Below are 23065 nucleotides of genomic sequence, written 5' to 3' on the forward strand. Positions count from 1 at the left end.
TATGCCTCTCACTTTGAGAAGGTATGTGGATGTAATCTGCCATGCACCAACATTTTGAAAAAATATGTGAATAGAGAGAAACATTAATTCAAAATTAATAAACTTGCTCTGTCTCATACTTTGGTATTATGAAAGATCACCTTCGTAGGTGCAGCAATAGTGGTAAGAGCAGGAGTTTAGTATTTAAAACGATCAACTGAAGAAACACGGGTGTTTACTCGGGCTTAGTAGACATCGTGGTCAACAACAAAGTAGAAGTGACTGAGACAAGGAGACATTTTTGCAGAGTAACGTGGTTTTATGGAGTACGTATGTGTCCTATCGGCACAATACCGTCTCGAGCACTCTTGATGACATCTTCTGTCTATTTCTTTTCTTGCAACTTTTCTATTTTCTGGTAGGTTTTAAATCGAAGGGATGTCAACTTCCAAATCACAGAAGATAGAAAGACACATAATAGACAGATATATTTCAATGAAAGACTCACAGAATGTGTACAGACTCCAAAAAGAAAATTATGTTGTATGGGTACGAAATATTTATTTAATTACATACACATTTAATACATAACATTTAGACATGTTACAAACATATTTCCAATCATGTACATTTTCATCTCTATATCCTAATGTAAGGTACGTGATATTTCACATAATGTCAAGCAATCAGAGAATGCCTGGCATATCTTGCAAGTGCCATCATAAATAATTACCTTTAAAATTTATCTTGGAAAACACTTCCATATGGAAGGCACCTGCTAGTGTTACATTTGAAGCCTTTTCCTAAAAGTATGCTTCAATATATTACCTCTATAGTAAATAAAAGACTCCATAAAGGATGCAACTGCATGATTACAATAGCATTAATACAACAGGTTAATTTTGTATATGGATGGGGTCAAGTGTTTTGTGGTTTTATTTTATTTTGCTCAGTTGTTAAATTCATACATATGGTGAAAGTGGTGATTTCTTGATGATTTTAGAGTTGTTGAGAGGAGAAAGTATTGAGGTTTGGGCCTATTTCTGAACTATCTATGTATACTGATGCACTGAACAAAATTAGAAACATGTTTAATTTCAATCAGGAAAGTCATACACATGTAGGAATATAGATCGTACAGCCGTATATTTGAACATTTTAATAGAACATTTTTAGATGGTTCAATATGCTCTCAATTACTTTAACTACTTTTTAAACTTTAAGAACTTAACTGCATTGAATAAATATAATTATGAAGGAAACATGTTCTAAACTGAATTAAAATATAAGTAAAAACTGTGTAGGTGATATTTCGATATGTCTATAAAACATCTGCATTCAACAGCTTTTGTGGCTTATCACGTTTATAACTTAGAGTTTGTTCGCATTATAAGTGATACTGAATGTTACCTTTCTTTCAACATACATTTTCATTGTGATGATTGGAGAGAACATTAAATTGCATGTAAACGTTGACTCTTGGGGGAATGCAATCTGAATGTGTCATTTATTATTGGTTTTCCTTGCACCAGAGTTAGTATTGATATACATGTGATTGTTCCATCGATCTTAAGTTGGTGGCGCTAATGCAGTCTTACAATTTACACACAATGAATAGTTAGCAGGTCAGTGTGTTGCGTATACACACATGCACACACATATACTAAGAAAAATACAAAGCCGTGTATCAATCCTTTTGAAACATAATTTTGGTGACCTAAAAAGTAAATCAGAAACTTTTTTATTTCTTTGTTCACTCTAGTGCTTTTGCATCAGTGTAAGTACTTGAAAACATATACATGAATAATGTGAAAGCACAAGAGCAGATAAATAATGTTAATGTTTTTCTTTTGAGGGCACTTGTTGCAATAAGGCACGTTTTGCAAAGAAGGTGCTTCTTCATAAGTGGTGAGATCATATTGCTATTTATGACATCATAATAAATATTACATATGGGTTTCTTACGTTGAAACTGCAGCCTGTCAAAGTAGAATTAGTAAGGTTCAAAATGACTGGATGGATTGTGAACAGATTCATTAAAAATAGAATGAAAATCAAAATAGAGCAAATTGACAAATTACAGTTCATACTAGATGCTTTCATTTCTACACATCATTAAATGACGGCCAGACACACAAGATGTATATTCATAAGTTGAAGTTACAAATATCTAAGTGGGAATAAACTGCAGTAAGACAAAACACTTCATAGTAATTTTAACATTCATGATTGTCATCAACATAATGTCAAATTCAGCAGTAGTTGTACACAAACTATTTACATATTTGGAAGTTGAAACAAAAAAAGTTAATTAAAAAAATATTTGAGAAAGTTCAGTTACACACATTGCATAAATACAAAGTTTGACACATGTTTTCTTGTAATATTTTATACAATGCTTAAATATACGGTAAAGGAGCAACTAGCTCTAGTACTGCTTGTACATTGCAGCTGGAGCAGCTTTCTGAAGTAACACACCTAGGTCATACATACTGAGTGCGAACAATATGATTGACAGGCTTTTCCTCTTCAAAGTCTTGTGAAACCCTTTACCTATTGTGCTGTGTGACATTATATACTGCCTATATTTTTAATTTCACATGTATCGGATACTCACCTGTGTTTTCCCAACTAATGTATATTGTGACTTGAAAATTTGGAATTATCTTAATTGGAATTGTTTATACATTTTACTAAATAACTTCTCTTGGCTTAAAAGGACTTGCTTAGGAGTTTTGAAACATGTGGACATCTGCAAATATTGTCAACTAAGACAAATCGTTGTTTTGAAGATGAGTCGGGTTTTTCCAGAAAGGACGTTATAAAATGGTTGCATTAAGTCAGTTTTATGATTTTACAACTGGGAAAGGTGATGATTTTGCTTGTGCTTGTACCAAAGGGATAAATTCCTTAAAAGTCCATTATATGTTTCCACTCTTTAGCTGGAACACATATAATCAAATTTGAAGACAGAAATTGACATTCAATATTTCTGTCGAAGAGGATAATTATCTGTTCATTAAATAATTACTTACTATTTGGGTTAATATAGCCATATCATACAATTTTTAATTTGCATACAAAATATCTGAACGAGATTGCTTGACTTAATTGACATAATAATATCATTCAAGGACAAATGGTAATGATCAAAACATATGATGGAATGCACGAGTATTGTCACTAAAGAATGTTTGGTCCTTTGATCGGGAGAAATCTTACATTTGATATAAGGACAAATTAAACTTGAAAGACTTCTAATAATTCACATTTTCGGCTCACACAAGAAATAATTTATTCTTCTCTTTTCATTAATTACTTTTGAAATTAAAATTAATGGAAAATTCACTATTTGATATGAAAACTCGTGAAAGTTTCATTTGATATGCGTACTTGTGGAAGATTCTTTGTGCTTGATTTTTTAGAGACGTTGGTTTTGTTACTTGTACAAGATTTTGTTTTTGTTCTTAACGCCTCTAATATTCGTTGATTTATCAAATGGACTTCCTCATTAAGCATATTGTGATTTGATTACGTGGCAAAATATGTTTTACGTAAATGTTTGCAACTTATTTGCCTGAAGTGTTTGCACATATTTATTTATGTTTTCTGGTCAGATGAATTTGTTTTCAATAATATGAGCTCGCGTCATTATTGGGATTGGTTAATACACTAGAAAATCTTATGGGATGGTCGGTTGTCCACGGTTATGTCTGATAGTTCGCACAAACTCGTTGGAGGACGGCCCTGAAAAGTAGACTTATAACTCATACCAGGGTCTCGTTTGCCTTAAACAGAGGGTGAAAATCTCTACTATATAAAGTCAGATCAGCAACGGGTATTCACCTGTAGACTTATGCTGATTTCTAAAAACAATAAGAGAAAATGATGCTGAATCGATCACCATTATGGCTGCCATGGCACGATGTTTGAAAATCGTCTAATCACTAGTTGTTAAAGTTGGATGGTCATGACAGCAAGGGTTGTCATTAAAAAACGTATTATGCTGTCAAGTGAGTCCTAAAGAAAAACAAGCCTCTTAAAAGATTATCTTTCACGAATCTCAGATAACGTTTCAACACTCAGCAGTTACCCAAATGGTCTTATTTTGGATTCCTGGAAATTATATTTAGCTAGAAGAGCACCAGTCTTTTCCAGGAACTCTTATTTTGCATTTAAAAATTCTATCTTTCCATGTGCTTCCTGCCTATATTCTGTGTTGTAGTAGCACATATCAGATCTTGATAAATATATTCGTAGCCTAGGCAATAATTAAAAATAACAAATAAATTAATAAACAAATAAATAAGAGAAACCAGAGCAACATTCATTATCCCCATCCTTCAAGTCTTGTTTGATCAGTTTTGACCTGATGAACTATAAAATTACAATGGGGCTTCACTAGAAATGCCGCTCAATTGTAGTGTTATGTATTTTTGAGGCAACAAGTATGCCAGTTGTCAGTTGCAATTTTTGGAATCAGGTGAGTGGAGAGAAATCACATTTTTGTGTAAAATTCTAAAAAATAGTTGTATGAAAGAGAAAAAACAACACCTTTTTATAAATAGTTTGAGAGAAAACTAGTGAAGAGTTGGAAGAAATTACCAAACCTCAAGTCAAAGCAAATCCGGAATGGGAACATTGGCAATTGTTATTTATGAGGATATTCAATAATTATGTATGTTAATAACAACATACTATATTTGTGAAAAACAATTAACTGGAGATATGAGGACAACCCTTTAAATGAGGCAAATGTTTCACCGCTATTCTATTTATGTCATTATTTAGATTCCTTTTCAATGACTGTATTGTTCATGCAAATATATACAGCCAAGCACAATCAACATTATGTAAAGCAATGACTTGTTTTTTTTTTTTGTCTCTGTAATAGTGTAAATCGTCCTTTGTATACGTGTGCCCCCATGAAAGGAATTGGTAGATATCAAAAGTTTGAACTAGTTTTACACCAGTCTTGCACTTCTGTTTATATATATTATATTTTTAATATTGCAGTTTATTCATATCTCCTAGGTCCCTTTGCTGAGGTTCTTTTCCATAGCCATTTCTGTCGCTTATGATTGTTGCATTCATTCATCGTAATATTTTTGCCGTCCCAGCTTAATTCAACACATCTTCTGGAACCGGAGTGGTATATGGTGTCATCCTGAAACAAATATTTGTATCTAAACTTGCATTCAAGTATCTCAGATAGGATTTTGAAATTCGAATTGGTCTGATTGAAATAGCGGACGTATGATTTTCCATGCCTTTTAAAATGGTACGATTTTAGTGAACTTGCAAAATAAATATTCGACGTATGAATGGATAAATACTATGGATATTTTCATATATTATTTAAATAAAACATATGTACTCATATTTGAAGGTAAATGTTAATTGGATGTGGAACTTAATAGCATTGTTGCAGGATGCCAGATATATATATATATATATATATATATATATATATACATATATCCCTTGATAGGATGTTACAAAAATGTCCATGTTATTTTCTTTAAGTATGACTTTGAGTGTCATTTGCAAATACGTACATCTCTGTATATCCACTGTTGGTTGCCATGTTGTCCATGACAACCATAAAGCTTTATTTCCGCTGATCCTCTTACATAATCCCAACACCCCGAGTCTCGCCGAATTTCATTCTCTGTACTCAGCAACCAGTACTGCAAATAGGAATATGACTGATCATTCTTTAGGAATGAAATGAATAAAGTTGTAAGAGGTAGGTCTATCACAAAAAGTCCTTGCTAGGAGGTTTTCATAAGGATCAGCAATATATGAGATTTTTGTAGACATTATTGGGGAGTTGTCCAACGATAATGGATCGCAATTCTGCAGAAACGATGATTTATAATGATGACAATCTTAATCAAGACTTCTACAATTTAAAGTGACATAACAATTTCTTGAAATGTTGGACGATTCTGTTGCAAAAAGCTCAGCTGGAAACAAAAGGTGATCACTCCACTAACTAATGAAATTGCAATGTAACAATTAATTATACAGGAAGTAGATGTCTGAAAAGCAAGCTTATCGAAGGTCTCGTCAATATGAAGGTAAAAATAAAAGAATGGTTGAAATCCGACAGTATTAGATAAGATTATGCTGCCGGAAAAAGCTTAAAATAACAAATATTAAAGACCATAACCTTTGTAAATTATGGCATGTAACGTTTGAAGACAAAAACGTAATCTATCTATATCTCATCAAAAAAGTAAACTCTTTAAGGGTCGTTAAGTCATTTGTTGAAAATCAACCTCTTGTTAGGGCCTTAAGTCATGTAAATGATATTATGGAATTATGAAACTCAAACTCTTGTAAGAGCATTAAGTCGTGTAAATGATAATATCACATAGTCGGTACACTTTTCCTTTAGTGTTTGGATTTTAATATTTTTGATATTATAACATGTGATCATATAATTTTATGTGATTCTGACTGGTCCAGATAAACCAATGAAATTATTGTGCAGTATTCTCTTTAGTGACTTTTTGTGATCGTAGGAAAACCATTTTAACCCCGCCTACTGGAATATTTTGTTACCAATGAACATTTTTGTGATCATCTTTTGATTCGACTCACAAAAAAAGTGGGGACAAATGGACTTGGCTGTCTGAATATGGCCAATAGGAAAGTTGGATTGGTTGAAATCCAAAGATCCATAGAAAACTTATATTGTTTGAAATCCAAAGATCCATAGGAAAGTTATGTTGGATGAACATCATTAATCCACAGAAACAGTACACTAGATGAATTGCAACAATCCATGGGAAAGTTACGGTGTTTGAAATCAAGCAATTCATAGAAAAGTTTTGTTGGTTTAAATCCATTGATCAATAGAAACTTTATGTTATTTTAACTCCGGCAGCCTATGGGAAAGTTACGTTGTTTGAAGTCCATTATCAATAGAAAAGTTATGTTGGTTAAAATCCATCAATCTATCGGAACATTATGTTGGTTGAAATCGAAACATCCATAGGAAAGTTATGCTGGTTAAAGTCCATAAGAATATTATGTTGGTTGATATCCACCAATCCATAGGAACGTTATGTTGGTTGAAATCCAACAATTCATAGGAACGTTATGGTGGCTGAAATCCTACAATTCATAGGAACTTTATGTTGGATGAAATCCAACAATCCATTAGAACGGTATGGTGGTTGAAATCCAACAATCCATAGGAACTTGATGTTGGTTGATATCCAACAATCCATAGGAATTTTATGTTGGCTGAAATACAACAATCCATTAGAACAGTATGGTGGTTGAAATCCAACAATCCATAGGAACGAACATTATGTTGGTTGATATCCAACAATCCATAGGAAATTTATGTTGGTTGATATCCAACAATCCATAGGAACTTTATGTTGGTTGAAATCCAACAATCCATAGGAACAATATGTTGGTTGAAATCCAACAATCCATTTGAATGGTATGGTGGTTGAAATCCAACAATCCATAGGAACGTTATGTTGGTTGATATCCAACAATCCATAGGAACTTTATGTTGGTTGATATCCAACAATCCATAGGAACTTTATGTTGGTTGATATCCATCAATCCATAGGAACTTTATGTTGGTTGAAATCCAACAATCCATTAGAATGGTATGGTGGTTGAAATCCAACAATTCATAGGAACATTATGTTGGTTGATATCCAACAATCCATAGGAACTTTATGTTGGTTGATATCCAACAATCCATAGGAACTTTATGTTGGTTGAAATTCAACAATCCATTGGAATTTTATGTTGGTTGATATCCAACAATCCATAGGAACTTTATGTTGGTTGAAATCCAACAATCCATAGGAACTTTATGTTGGTTGTTATTCAATAATGCATAGGAACGTTATATTGGTTGAAATCCAACAATCCATTAGATCGGTATGGTGGTTGAAATCCACTAATCCATAGGAACGTTATATTGGTTGGAATCCAACAATCCATTAGATCGGTATGTTGGTTGACATCCATCAATCCATAGGAACTTTATGTTGGTTGAAATCCAACAATCCATAGGAACTTTATGTTGGTTTATATCCAATTATCCATAAGAACGTTATATTGGTTGAAATCCAATAATCCCTAAGAACGTTATGGTGGTTGAAATCCAACAATGCATAGGAAAATTATGCTGGTTAAACTCCATGGGAACGTTACGTTGGATGAATTCCAACAATCCAGTGGAACGTTATGTTGGTTGAAATCCAAGAACACATAAGACAACTATGCTGATTATAATCCATAGGAACGTTATGTTGGTTGAAATCCAAGAACACATAGGACAATTATGCTGGTTAAAATCCATATGAACTTTGTTGGATGAAATCCAACAATCCATAAGAAAGTTATGCTGGTTCAAATCTAAATTGCTATTTAAGATATGCTGCCAAAACCAGAATCAGTTCTAATTTACAGCTTACATTTACGACAATTATTAGCATTCTCCTTATTCGAGTGTCTGCAGAATAACGAAAGTGAAGAAGATCGGCAATCAGGAATCATCAATTCCTGTAAATTTTATTGTTAAACGCTAGAAATCAAAATCATTCAGTATCTCATCAGTTTAAAACTGCATGTCAAATTTCCCTAAATTCCAATTATTGCGACTATTTTACGGAAACCAAACATGTTGGCAGACGGACAAGGCGGTTACTATAGGCCTACACAAGCTTGGTCGAACCGCAGACCCTACTACAGTATGTCTGTATTAGCATTATCACACACTAGCACGGATAAACAAGGCGTCGTTCTATCCCCTGTGTGAATTTTAAAACAGACTTAGGCTATTTGACAACAATAGCATAACCGCTTTTAGCTCTTAACAGTTTATTCGTTTAAATTATATAAGGTTAAAGGTTTCATGATCTAAACATGTTACATATCACATCCTTGTCATCAAAGGTTAGATAACAACTTTGAAAACAACTTGTGTCCTTTCTGTTTAGAAAATGTACCGAATATTTCCGAAATTGACATGAACACCAATATCTGATTTGAGCAGTACATTTAAATCCTTTTTACACCTTTGTCTCTATTGTTTCTTTAAACGCTAATTCGTTTGCCGATAATTGTCTTATTTAATTTCAGATAAAATTCTGTGATGTAACACAATAAAAATACAAGTAAAGTGACAGTTCATATTCATTTTTTGACTCCTTTTGCAACACATTTTATGTTCTGTAATTTTTCTGTGACATTTTTAAAGATCTTGGGACATGTGTGTAACCAACTTTTCAAGCAGATTTAATTCTGACATATCAAGGTGCTGTCTTGGTGATTTCTTCCGACTTTACAGATCTCTTTTCCGAGACTGGCTTGTTGGATATCTGACCAGTTAGGTCTTGTCTGACATTGCTGGTTCCTCTGTCACCTAACGTTCTGTCCACCTATCCAAGGTCTACACTACACGGTTTCATGATATAATTATCCACTGTTTTAATATATATCACACGAGTATATCTATTAGGTATTCTATTTTATGAAGTCCCCATCTTGTATCTATCTCTGTATCTATTTCGTTTTCTATATGACTGTATCGTGTTTTGTTTAAGATCGTCTTCTTATCTTTCAATATATATATATATACACAATATCACATAAGAACCCACTTCCCTTACATCCCAAATATGCTTAACTAACCCTTACTAAATGAAGGATAGCCCCATACCTCCACATACCATGACACAGCTAAATGTACTGAAGCAGCATTATATATGATCAAGTTATCCAGATTTGTCATGATGCTGACCTATTTATCCAGATTTGTAATTGCGTCTTCCACATCCATCCCAGATTTTGATGTTTTCCATATTGTCACATCCAAGTTATTGCTAGCTACAAACCTGATATTAGTATTCCTATACTGTTCCCACCTGCCCATCGAAACATGTTTAATATAATTTTTTCCCACACTAAAAATCCCTTTGGTAATAGATAACTCTTTGTTTGAGAAGATCTTCAGAGCCATCAATTTAATCCAATCCGGCCCAGTGTTAATACTGAATTTCTCCATCTGTGAAATGAGCTGTTCCATCTGATCGCTGTTTTAATCCTTCAAGTTTCTGCATCAGTCACTATTTAATGTCTCTTCCATCTGGGTCACTTAAATCGTCCATTCGAATTATCATCCTTAACCAACGAACTTCATTCTCTAATTATTTTACTTTTCTACGATCTGATCTGAAAAAAGATAAACTTCTTTTATTAGTGGTATAACATCTGGTCAACATTGTCTTCAGCTTTATGCACAATACTGTACCCAACTTTATTTATCTAGACCAAATATCCAAAACATTTGCGCCTACACATAGAGACAAAGGAGGTGGGGGGGGGGGAGGAGAAGGAGGATGGCACCTACCCATTTCACTTCAAAACATGTTTTGATATAAATCCTGAAAATGTAATAGCTGACCAATACATATATGATTGCCCCCACCAAACTAACCAAAGTATTTCTGAGGGCGACCTTGATCCATGTCAGAATGATTGAATCCCTTTGATTAAAAATAAGAATTTAAAAAGTCTATACCTGGTTTACTTCGCATTTATATTAGTTTGGAGAATTGTGTAAGTGGTTTCATTGCCCTGTGTTTTTATTTATAGCTATAGCCGATTATCCCTAAATATAGTCACAGGAGTCTGATGTTTCATCAAGAAAATACGGTGAAACGTTCTGACAACACCGTTACACAAAATAGCCTTATCTAAACACATATTTTATAGTACATACAAGAATATGTAGTGTTGTCACAAATTTTCGTCATATTTGATTGATGAATGCGTCACTAATGCGTCTACTCTGACTCCGCATGTAACGGGCATTGCTTCCAGTTTATTCAGGTTGAGATTGGGGCTTTAATACTGTGAACAATTTGATACCTTAATTAGAAAGTTAGTTCTTTAGTTTACGAAACCAATCATCATATTATAGAAATATCGATGCTAAAACCGAAAAGCAACAAGCCGAAATCTATAAATTCCTAGTATATGCAGTACAGTGCCTTGCATTAAGATCGAATGATGAGATGTGATTTAGAATTATTAGGAAGCCGAGTAATGTTTAGTGATTTGCAAACATTCTAAGAGTAACTCTAAACTGGGGAAAAAAATCATTCTCCATGAGTAACCAATACAATCAATATATAATATCCACATTAATTCTACTGAACTCACGAATGACCAAATATACTCACCGGACGTTTTGATGATCCTGGCTGGGTATGCTTTCCCTCGAAATTCGCCAACACTCAATTAACATCTTTACATTCTTCATAATCTCGTCTCAGCAGTATAACGATTTAAAATATTGGTACTGAATGGATCATCATTTGTCCATTCAAAGAGAATCGATATAGTTTGTTCGAGGTTTTCACTCCACTGCGGATCCGTTGTTTTTGTTTGTGGGAAAAGGAGTTTCATATGCAGAAATTACGCGCATATATTAACCAATCATCGCGTCTTCTTTCACTAGCGATCAGTCATGATAATGGATGTTTGCGTGTTTAGATTTGTACGGCAAGAAGGCAATAAGTGCTGGTAAAACGTCAACAGAGCATGCTGTAGTTAAAGATAGTAATCTATGAAAACTCTTTGAATGCCAAAAATGTGATAGAATTCTGTTTCCAAGAACTCTGTTTTATACTTTTTGTATTCTGTATAGAATGTATCTGTAGATGTTACAAGAAAGTCTCTGAAAGCTTTCATAGCAATTGTATTTGTATATGTTGACAAGAAATATATAACCAATTTAGTCTTAAATTTCTCAGGTTAAGAACACAAGTATCAGAATAAAAATTTATATGAACATTTCTACTGTATTCATATATTTTCTTAAAAAAATTCCATTTCATTTATTTATTTCCCAAATGTTTTAAGTCCGTATAATGCACTTTCATTAACCTTTTATAAATTTAATGATATAGTAATTAATGTCTTCAACATTCTCAATAAATACCATTGTAACCAATTAAAGTCCTCGAGTTGTTCATGAATCTTGTTCGTTTCATCTTATGAACCTGTAAGTTAGTATTATGGTTCATAAAAGGCCATCATTATGTCATGAATTTCAAGAATGATCATGATCATTTGAACAAGATTTCATGCACATTCATGAACAGTTCATGAGTGTTCATAAAGACATGCGTTTGTTCTCCTCGCAGTGGATTAAAGCTTTCGAATTGTATGTATAAAGGGACATACAACTATGTTAGGTAGCTCTTATTTCACTGAATGTATTCTGAAAAGAACATATGTTGAAGGATATTTGAAGTGGTCACATTTAGTGATATGAGTTTTGGAGTGTGTAGTTAGTATCCATGCTGATGATTTTAGAACAAAAAATAAAAATATTCTGAACATAAATGTATGCATTTCTAAGTGAGGACGAATTTACATACCAAAAGTGGAACATAGTATTCTTCCTGCGTTTACAGTATTTTGGGATTAAAGACTTCATCACATACAAGATTAAATGGGTTTAAAGATTGTTTGGTAGTATGATCAAAAGTTACGTTCGTTGGATTGCAGTAATGGCGGCTAAAGCTGGAAGCTAGTAAAGTGGGATCTGTAGATTTTGGCGGTTATAAGTGGTCATTTTTTATACAGCGAAATGGTTCCCAATTGTTGGGATGATGTGTGAATATTCAATGAATACAGAGTATTACTGGTGGATCATAATCAATTTTTGTTCACACTGAAAATTTGATTATGACGAAATAGAGATGAAAGTCTATTGGTGAAGTTTTGAGACATTTCCTACCTGATTTGTTTGACTCATTTACTTATTTAAGTGTAGTTACCTGTCCATCAGTTACCTTCAATTGTAAGAATTGTTTGGCACATGATGAGTAATAAATGTCAGTGTCATAATTGAGTAGTGAGAAAAATTTAGTCCAAACAAGATTATATACAAGCATGAGTGGAAAGAATGATCAAGGCAAGCAACAAATAAAAACTACATTACAGAGTGGAGCCTAAAAGGAGACATTTGACACAAGTATGAGTGAATCAAGCTTGAATACAATTCAACTGGACGTAGATGAAATAAAACAAAGTCTCAAAGGGCGCATTTCAAAAGCAGATTTCACATCTGTTATTGTTGACTTGGTGAAAAAAGATGACCTAACAGAAATTGTCTCACACATTGTGAAATTGTTAGAGAATGTTAAAGAAGTTATGAGAAAGGAGATAGTTGTAGAAAGTGAAAGATTAGTAAAGGAGAGGACAGGAGAGTTGATGGAAATGATGGATTCACTGGAATTCGAAAACCACCAATTGCGAGAATAATTACAAGAGGCAAAGAAGGAAAATGATAAAATGAGGAGAGACATGAAAGATTCTGACGGAAGATCGAAGCAAGCAAGTGCGGCTTCAAACAAAATCGAACAATATTCAAGGAAGCTGAATGTTAACGTTTTAGGGCTGGAGGAGGAGGAAAATGAAAGTCTGAGAGTGAGAGAATTCCGAAATTGGTGAAGGAAGTTACAAAGATTAATTTGGACAACAGGGGCATAGTGGCTGTGCATAGGATCCCAGGCCGACAGGGACAGCAAAGGCCAGTGATTGTGAAATTTTGGAGTCTGCATCGTAAACGTCCACTTTAATGGAACTGTGTATGGTAAAACCAAATATGGAAAAAAAGATAAAATTTTACATCTATTAATGAGAAAATTAGAATATAAGTGTAATATGCAACTATGAACTTATGAAATTAAATTTCGTTTTGATATTATATTTTCTACTCTAACTTGTTTTAATATTTTTCAATAAGAAACTTCTTTCCCTCACCAGTTTTGTCCTTATTTAATAGATTTGTGTATTCGCTTTTCCATTATGTCACATCTCTCCCTAATCAATTTACTTACTAGTTCATAAATCATCTTTCACTCATATACACTCATACAAATTAATTTACTCAGTCGTTTACTCAACTTAGTCAACACTACTCTTCCACGTTCCATTTTTGAGTCTCCCATTCTTGCTCATTCATTCAATCACCCACCACTTCCATGTATGCTCTCATCCATCCCTTCTTTTTCTTCCCTTTTACCCCTTCTTTCATTCATTATTTTGCAATTTATACTCTCATTAATCTGTGTCTATTGGTTTACAAAACTGTTTTAGCTCCGGAAAGGTCCGTCGTAGGGGCATAAGAGTTATAGCAAATGGAGTTGCTTCAGTTGTTGTCTATCTTATACTGTATCAATGTTAACTGCAGCCCAATCTACATCATGTACTGTAACACCATGGATGATTTTATAATGGACGTTTGTATTCTGTGTGAGTGTGAGTGTGAAAGCCATGCATATGTGATAATTACTTCATACATTCCTGTGCAAGAACATGTATATGTAACATTTCTGCATTTCTGCAGATAATAACATACAAATTATGTTTTTAAATGTTAGAGGCCTGCAAGGTACAGTCTTTAAACGAAGGGACATTTTCCACTGGGTAAAACAAAATAATGTATCTATAGTATGCTTGCAAGAAACTTATAGTACAAAGAAGTATGAAATATATTGGACAGCTGAATTGGGATACAAATGTAATAGTGCTGGGGTTGCAAGATGTTTTAGAAATACTTTGGAATGTATAATTCATAGAGAAAGATGTGATAGTCAAGGGCGATTTATTGTTTTTGATATTACAAATAATGGCAACATAATAACCCTCGTGAATTTGTTTGGTTATAATGATGATAATCCTAGCTTTTTTAGAAAGTTAAAGGAGGAGATCTTAATATTTGAGAACTCATCAATTATAATGTGCGGAGACTGGAACAATGTTCAAGACGTAGATTTGGATACATATAATATTTTACATGATAAACACCAACAGTCTAGAACAGCGATTCAAGACCGGAAAAACTAATTGGAATTAATTGAGACCTGGTGAAATTCCAATCAAGACATGAAGATGTATACCTGAAGGCAAAGGTCTCCATCAAAACTAATTATATTAGATTACGTTCTTGTATCGGATGACATTCATATGAATACAGCTGATGCGTGGTTCTTACCAGGGTATAAGATTGATCATTTAGCTATTGTTTTGAGCATGGCTTTTTCAACGTGTCCAAGGGGAAAAGGATATTGGAAATTGAATGCCAAACTGTTGAGGGACATTAAGTATACTGATTTGGTCAAATGTGTATAACTGACACTGTAAATAAAGATTGTGCAGGGGAAAATAAAGATGACTGTCTCCATGTTTCTCTTTCCTGTAATGATCAAATGTTCTTTGAAATTTTAAAAATGAAAATAAGATCTGAAACTTTATGTTATTCTGTTAGGAAAACAAACGAGAAACGAGTAAAATTAAAGACAATTGAGTAGGAAATAATAGAAATTCAGGGGACTGTCGAATAACAGAGATGGGGAAACTCTGGAAAATTTAGAGAAAAACAAGCGGAATTAGAGGAATCTGTGAAAACATACATAGAAGGTGTTTATTAAGATCTAACGATTTGATGGTATGAATTTGGGGAAAAAAGCACAAAGTACTTTTTAAATCTTGAAAAAAAGCGATGACAATAAGATAATAAAGGATATTATTTTAGATGATGGGACAAATATACCTGACTAAAATAGAGATTTCAGAAACCCCAAAACAGTTTTATATGGAATTGTACAAAAGTAGAATTGCTCAGCTTGATGATGAGGCTACTCATGAAACTTGAAATAATTTTTGAATCACAATATTAAAATTAGTCAAGAGGAAAGAAAATCATGTGAGGGACTGCTTACAATCAACGAATTCGGTACGTCTCTAAAACGGATGGAAAATGGAAAAAAAATCCTGGCTCGGATGGATACACTGTAGCGTTCTATAAATTCTTTTGGAAGTTTCTTGGATGATTTATATGTAGATCAATACATAACGGATATACTATCAGATTTTCAGACTCAAGACGTCATCACATATCTACCAAAGAAACAAAAAGACAGAAGATATTTTAAAACCGGAGATCAATATTACTTTTAAATGTTGACTATCAGACTGCTTTGGAGCCATTGCAGCTAGGATTAAAAATGTTCTTCCATGAATAATCAGTGTTACTTAAAAATGATATAAGAAGGGTATATTAATTAGAGAAAATGCCAGGCTATTATACGATATCATGGACCAAATTTAGAAAGAAAACAGACATAAAATAAACAAAAGCTATTTGGATTGGAAACAGGAAATTTTCTAATGAAAGAATATGTCCCGAAATGGGCCTAATTTGGTCCTCTTCTAACTCTACACTCCTTGGAATAGCGTTTGCTCCAGATTTATACCAAACGGTGGAAATAAATTATATGAAGAAACTAACAAAGGCAAAACGAATACTGGCAAGTTAGAGTCAAAGACATCGGTCAATAGTTGGTAATGTAATTGCTGTAAACACCTCTGTTTTGCCCATATTCATACATCTTTTTTCAGCATTTCCAAACCCATCTGCGATAGTTGAAGCAGAACAAAATCGCACATTATTTATGTTTGTATGGAGTGAAATGTAGAGAAAATAAAACGTGATATACTAGTTTCCCCCGAAAACGAGGGAGGACTAAATATGATACACAAATTTTCATTCATTAGGTGTATTAAGCTAAAATCGGTAAAAATATGGCTGGAAAAGGAAAATGGAACGTGACAGAAGTTAGTCAATACTACTATACTCAGAAATAAAGAGGATATTTGGAATTTAGAGTGATGGAAATTAGTAGAATTTAGTAAGTTCATTGCAAATAATGTTTGAAGAGATATGATTTTGGCAGTATCAAATTGAAAGAATAACCGCAAAGTCCTAACGAGTATCTATCCATGAGCATTTTAAATTCCCCCCCCCCCCCTCCAAATGTTCTACGAATACACATCTTGGATAGAGGCGGTTTGAAATTCCGAGTTATCTAGTAGATGATCACGGTAATTTAATACCATTTGAATAATAAAACAAAAGAAACTAAAAGTGACGATTTCTTGAAATCTCCTTAATATTCAAAATTCCAAAAGCATGGAAAGACGCCATAAAAAAAACATTTAGTACATAATAATTTTGATAAGCAGGCGGATAGAATAATGAACTTGCAAAACCAAAAGTCATTGAAGTTTGTTTACAAAGATCGTTTTAAAAAAAAGCTAAAAGGCAACACATTACTAAGCAAGAAACTTGGATGCAAGTATTTAATACAAATATAAGTAGTGAGGAGTGGTCTGAAATTTATAGCCGGGCAAAATGCTGAACCAAGGATACCAAGTTGATCTGTTTTAACTATACATTAATCCATAGAATAATCGCTACTAACGATTTTTTGAAAATAATTAATATATTAGATGAAAACAAATGTGATTTTTTGAAAAAAATTAATATATTAGACGAAAACAAATGTACTTTCTATAAGAGTGAAAATGAAAGTATTGAGCATCCCTTTTATGATTGTAATATTACTTCACAGATTTGGTACCGTTTCATTGAAGTTTTGCACATTTTTGCCCAAACATTGTACATTTGTCAAAAAAAGAAACATTCTTAGGCAGTGAACAACTGGACAGTTTGTGTAATTTCCTGCTTATTTTGGCAAAATATTATATCTATACTTGCAGATTCAATATGAAAAATCCTTCTTAGTTTTGCTTTTAAGCAAATAGTTGCAATACATAAAAACATTGAAAAATACACTGCTAAGGTAAATAACAAAGAGGACCAATTACTTCAAAAATGGACCTCAATAATGAACACGTAACTTGTATTTGACTGGATGGTAAACAGGAAAGAAATACTGTAATATCACAAAGTCATTGTCACCTAGACTGTGTGCCATATGCATGTGTATATGCATGCGTGTGTGTATGTGTGTGTGTCTGTGTGTATTTTCTTTTTCTGTAGATAAGATTTATTATTCCTAGGTCCTATGATAACCAGAAATGTTTGATTGCAAGGTGACCTTGGGATGGTTCACCGACCCAGTGGTCAACCTTTTACGGGGTTAATAAAATAAGTTACGTTCGTTTAGATAAAGTGATGGTTCGTTTGCCTTGGCATATAAGCCTTCTCATGTGGAAGTTCTAGAAGTTCCCATATCATTGTTTAGGTCTATATATTGTTGACATTGAATAGCATGAATACTTTAATCGAGAGAGAGAGAGAGAGAGAGAGAGGTCTACACCAGTAATTTCTTACCTGATTACCACCATCACCATGACAGGGATACGATATTAAAGGTTTGTTCAACTGATTTGCTTCCACATTTCCATCAGCACACATTGGTTTTACCTTGCTTCGTATCTGTCATTAGAAAAGAAAGAACGTTGACAAACTCTAAAGTCTATCCATGTCAATCTAGTTTTGTTTCTTCTATATATGCATACATTTAGACAATCATAATGCATGCAGTTGTACCAGAACGTATATGATGGCACATGCCATGCTATTCCCTTAAGCTTTACGAATTTGTGAAGAATACATTTAATATTTTCCTTTACATGTAAGACTGAAACGGGAGACTGGAAGTATGAAATTATAAGGCAATAACTGCTTTTCGTTGGTGACAGAAGGTGTGGTCAAGTTTAAACAATCCATTTGATTAATAAAAAATGATAATATGCGACATTTTAACCTTTGCCAGCACGTAAAGAAAGAAACAGTAGTTATAAAGAAGACATTTTAATTTCCTACAATTTGTCAGATCAAATCTCGATAATTTAATAGTACTATAATGTTCTTTAATCATCCTCAAGTTTATGAAATTTCCCTTCCTAATTGTTTGTATTGTTTCCTTTCTGACATCATCTTATTATATATTTATGTTGTTTATTTGTTTGCTTCTAGTGTAGGAAACTCAGTCCAATGATGAAACGTATTTACCTCCCCTGATGCTTTTGAGTCCGATGGTATAAACAGTTCCGGGTAGACGTTGTTGAGGTACCATCTGAAACTCTTGCACTGTAAGTTTTCGCGAAGAGTAATCCTGTCACTTATATCGCCATAGTCGCCCTAATGAGAAGAATGTAACCTATGACATCGTGGCCAGATTAAGGTCATAAGGGTTCTAAGGTAATAGGTGGCAAGGGCCTAAATATGCACTGCATATTTCCAGAAAATATTTACAGTCATGTTTATTTAGTTACCTATGCAAATAAACAAATTTTATTCCACTCAAATTAAATTCATCAAACAGAACTTGAATATAAGATGGAGTACCCTAAAGAGGGATTAGAAAATATGAGGGCCTAAGCAGGGCCGGTTTAATACAATAGGCGAAGTATGGCGGCATGATTTGAAGGGGGATAACGCCAAAATCAAAGTACACTGTGATAACTTTCGATTATTATCATTAGATATGTAGAATAAATAACCAAATTATGAAATTTTCAAGTTCAACATGTATTACCATGAACGAACTTTTTAGGGGCGCAACGTGGACTGCTTATCTAGGGCGCAAAATACCCTTGTAACGGCCACTGGCCTAAGGATATATCTTTATTAGCCTCTGAATTAATACAGACCCATATGACGTAATCTTCGCATCTCTTCCATTGGGGACATAGTTCGGTTAAATTGGCGTAGCCATTCTGCCTCCCTTTTATGGCAAAGATTCGACATTCGATATATTTATTTATTTATTATATATATATATATATATATATATATATATATATATATATATATATATATATATATATATATATATATATAACCTAGAGTGACGTTTCCATGCCTCATCCGTTATGGTGAAGACACTTCATTAAAATGGAAATACTACAATTGTACTGAAATCGTCACTGCTGTGGATGTAAAGCGGGACAAGGAACATGTTACTTTGGACGTAAGCATTTATTTTCTCAGATATGCAGGTACTTTCATAATAATTTCCCCAAACGCAACCAATCTGTCTAGCCATTAGACTCAATTTGCAGCTCGTTATTGCAGCTAGCAACACCTATATCTCACACTCAATTAGTAGAGTTACACAACCAGACATTATTCGATGGGATGGCGTATGTGTAGGATGGATCGTGTAGGCTACTTCATCCAGAAACGTTTCTAATGACCCACGCGGTCAGAAACAGAAAACCATAGAGGTGTTTCAATGTTGGATAAACAAGTGTAAGGATCCATCAAATAAGCATAAGATACTATACTTCCCACCCCAACCCATACTACAAAATTATAATACTATAATGAAATAAAAATAATTAAGTAAAAAAATAAAAATAAACAACGGCAATATCAGGAAATACTTTGAGTCATTGAAACCACTTTTTACGAGTTATACAACTGTCTGCATAGGAAGAAATTTATACAGAAGGCATTTTACTTGCCAATATTTTAGGCCAACAGCCATTACATGTTGTTATTAGGCAGATGTCAATCAGATGAACAATCTCATGCCCACCTGGGTCTTGTTAAAGGGACTGAAATTCTGATGTGCTAAAATCGTGCTGACTATTTCTCGCATAATACAACGCTGACTGAAGAAGCAATCACGCGAAATCAGTCTAACCATCACGGGAATAAGGATAATTTCCCATAGCATTAGCATGCAATTAATTTCGACTTTTCCACTGACGCTGTTATATATATATATATATATATATATATATATATATATATATATATATATATATATATATATATATATATATATATATTGTTGCTTCTCTTAGTACGAGTATGTCTGGCTTTAAAATGTGTAATGTAAATCTGCAATGTGTGTTTGACTTTTTGATTCATAACTGTAGATTTTGTTTGTAAATAGAGCTATAAATAGGTCCTTACTAGTTTTAAAGTCAGCTTAGACAATGAACCTGTCGACAAGTTTTGGTGTAGTTCTCTGATTAGATGGTTCAGTACTGCAACATATTTAAGGTAGGATGGAGTTCGACATAAAGTAGGTATTCTTAAATACATCACGTGGATGAATTGCGACAGATAGTTGTAACAAAGTCGTGGAGATGTACATAAAGAGATAATTAATTCATTTATAATTCCTATTTCCTAGTAATTGTTATTGTTTCAATAGCAGAATACAGATTTTGTAATGTTGTGCTTACATTTAGATTTAACTTGAAAAGAGTTATTGATTATAATCATTTATTGAATTGCAAAGTGCTTGAATTACTGTACTGTGTGGCTCAACACTGCTATTTGATTATTGTGAATTAATTGAACTGAGTTATAGACAACTACATTTGCATAGACCATGACTGTTGGCAATTCAATACATTCTAGGCTAGTGGTACATCAGCACAATACCCAAATTGATTCTAAACACTCTTTTGAACTTGTAATATTACTTTGCATTAGTATCTTGGATTTAATTCATAAAAATGTAAGTTCCTCTTCAATTCATTTTATAACCCAGAGAATTAATTTATTTGCTGTTTATCATAAGTTGTTGGTTGTTCTTTTTCTGTTACGTAATTTGACACCATAGAGTCGTAACAATAAGAAACACTTTTTTTCTCGATATTGTAACATTTTAGTTATTACTACGTATGATTTAGAGAAGATTGTGTGATTTTATGTGCTTCAGGTTTTATTTGTTCATGTATTTGGAGTAATTTAACACACTATTGTGACCGTGTAGCCATATAAGCATGTACTAATTTTCCTTTAATTGCATCATGTAGGTCCTCTTCCGAACCGCCCATTTAATGACTCAGATTAAACAATGCGTGAGTACGTTTGAATATATTGTTGATTAAAAATATAATCCTACTTCTAAAATCTGGCCGATTTCAGCCCCCATCATTTCAGAAAAAAGGAAAGATTGGAATATATATATATATACGAGTATGGAAAGAGAGTTCGACTAAAAAGAAAAGAGGAACTTCTTCAAAATGTTCCATATTGAATCATGCCTTGCTCTATCCTCTTACCAGATTATGGTTGATTCTGTCGTAGTAAAATTCCTTAAATTCATCCAACCACACTTCAGCCAGTCTGACGGTGTTCCGTTTCAGGACGTCAACGTCGCCACGCCATTTGTAAGGGCTCCTCTTCCGGAAGATATGGCCGACGTGTGAACATGGAACCGTCTCCAAAGTTCCCCCACACATCCAGGTTTTGAAAGAGAGTTCTAAATTCTCTCCTCCCCAGATATCGAAACCAGGATCGTACTTTCCTAGTTTTTCGAAGAATTTTCTGCTGATGGCAAATAAACCACCTGCCATTGTCGGAGTCCTAGTTTATTAAAGATATATATATATATATATATATATATATATATATATATATATATATATATATATATATATATATATATATATATATATAATATATATATATATAACACCTCAAAAGTCTCTCTCATTTGCAAAAACATATTTAACGTATTTACTTCTCTAGTGGTAATAGGGATCTACTCAATGGCTATATTTATTTCACGCTGCCTAGCAAACAACTAAATTTAAGGGATAACAAGAAAACACATGAACGAAATATATTAGACCGATGATTCATTACACTCTATACTGTTAGATGCCATCATGCTAACAAAGTATGTACCATCTGCAGCAAGCAGTTAATCTTTATAGATCGATATTTTTACAAGTGTTAATTTTGAGCACATCCATGGTATTAGAGGGAAATACGGTTGAGAATAATTTGCAATCTTCGTCATCGATTTTTAACTTGATCATTTTCTTAACATTAACAAGAATACATGTCATATTTCAACATTTTGCCGTGATTTAAAAATGAAGAGCATTACTATTTACTATATGCGTTAATTAAAACTAATTGAGTTGTGTTCATTTTTTTATGTCAGTCAAACTGAGTGATGTAAAAGCTGTATAGTTTGGCGTTTACCAGTTGTACAGTATGGTGTCATAATATCGATTATGTCAACATTTTCACAATGAGATAGAAACTTATCCGTTTAATGTAAACAACTCTCAAAAGAGAGAGGAGTTTTTGCTGGTTGTTTCCTCGGACTGCTATCTTCAATTTTTTTAATCTCGAAAGAGCCCAGTCAGCGCAAGTCCTGGTCGAGTGAGGCTTACATCAGTATGAACTAGATAACAGTTTAAAACATAACACCTCGATTTATATTCTGAAAAAATC

General features: G+C 33.3%; 1 protein-coding gene across 1 annotated transcript in view; it reads right to left on the reverse strand.

The window, feature by feature from the left end:
* Positions 1 to 442: 442 nt before the first annotated feature.
* The window catches only part of LOC149776760 (polypeptide N-acetylgalactosaminyltransferase 5-like), a 44648-nt gene continuing 22025 nt past the window's right edge, over positions 443 to 23065 (reverse strand). The window contains exons 6-10 of the mRNA XM_089941350.1: positions 21880 to 22183; positions 18863 to 18991; positions 18179 to 18283; positions 5538 to 5669; positions 443 to 5146 (exon numbers count right to left, since the gene is read on the reverse strand). Of these exons, the coding sequence (XP_089797476.1) occupies positions 4997 to 5146; positions 5538 to 5669; positions 18179 to 18283; positions 18863 to 18991; positions 21880 to 22183 (820 nt within the window). The 3' untranslated portion in view covers positions 443 to 4996. The remainder of the gene's footprint in view (positions 5147 to 5537; positions 5670 to 18178; positions 18284 to 18862; positions 18992 to 21879; positions 22184 to 23065) is intronic.

Source organism: Sinohyriopsis cumingii, chromosome 18 (assembly GCF_028554795.1).
Source record: "Sinohyriopsis cumingii isolate HCF-2022 chromosome 18, ASM2855479v2, whole genome shotgun sequence".
NCBI lineage: Eukaryota > Metazoa > Mollusca > Bivalvia > Unionida > Unionidae > Sinohyriopsis > Sinohyriopsis cumingii.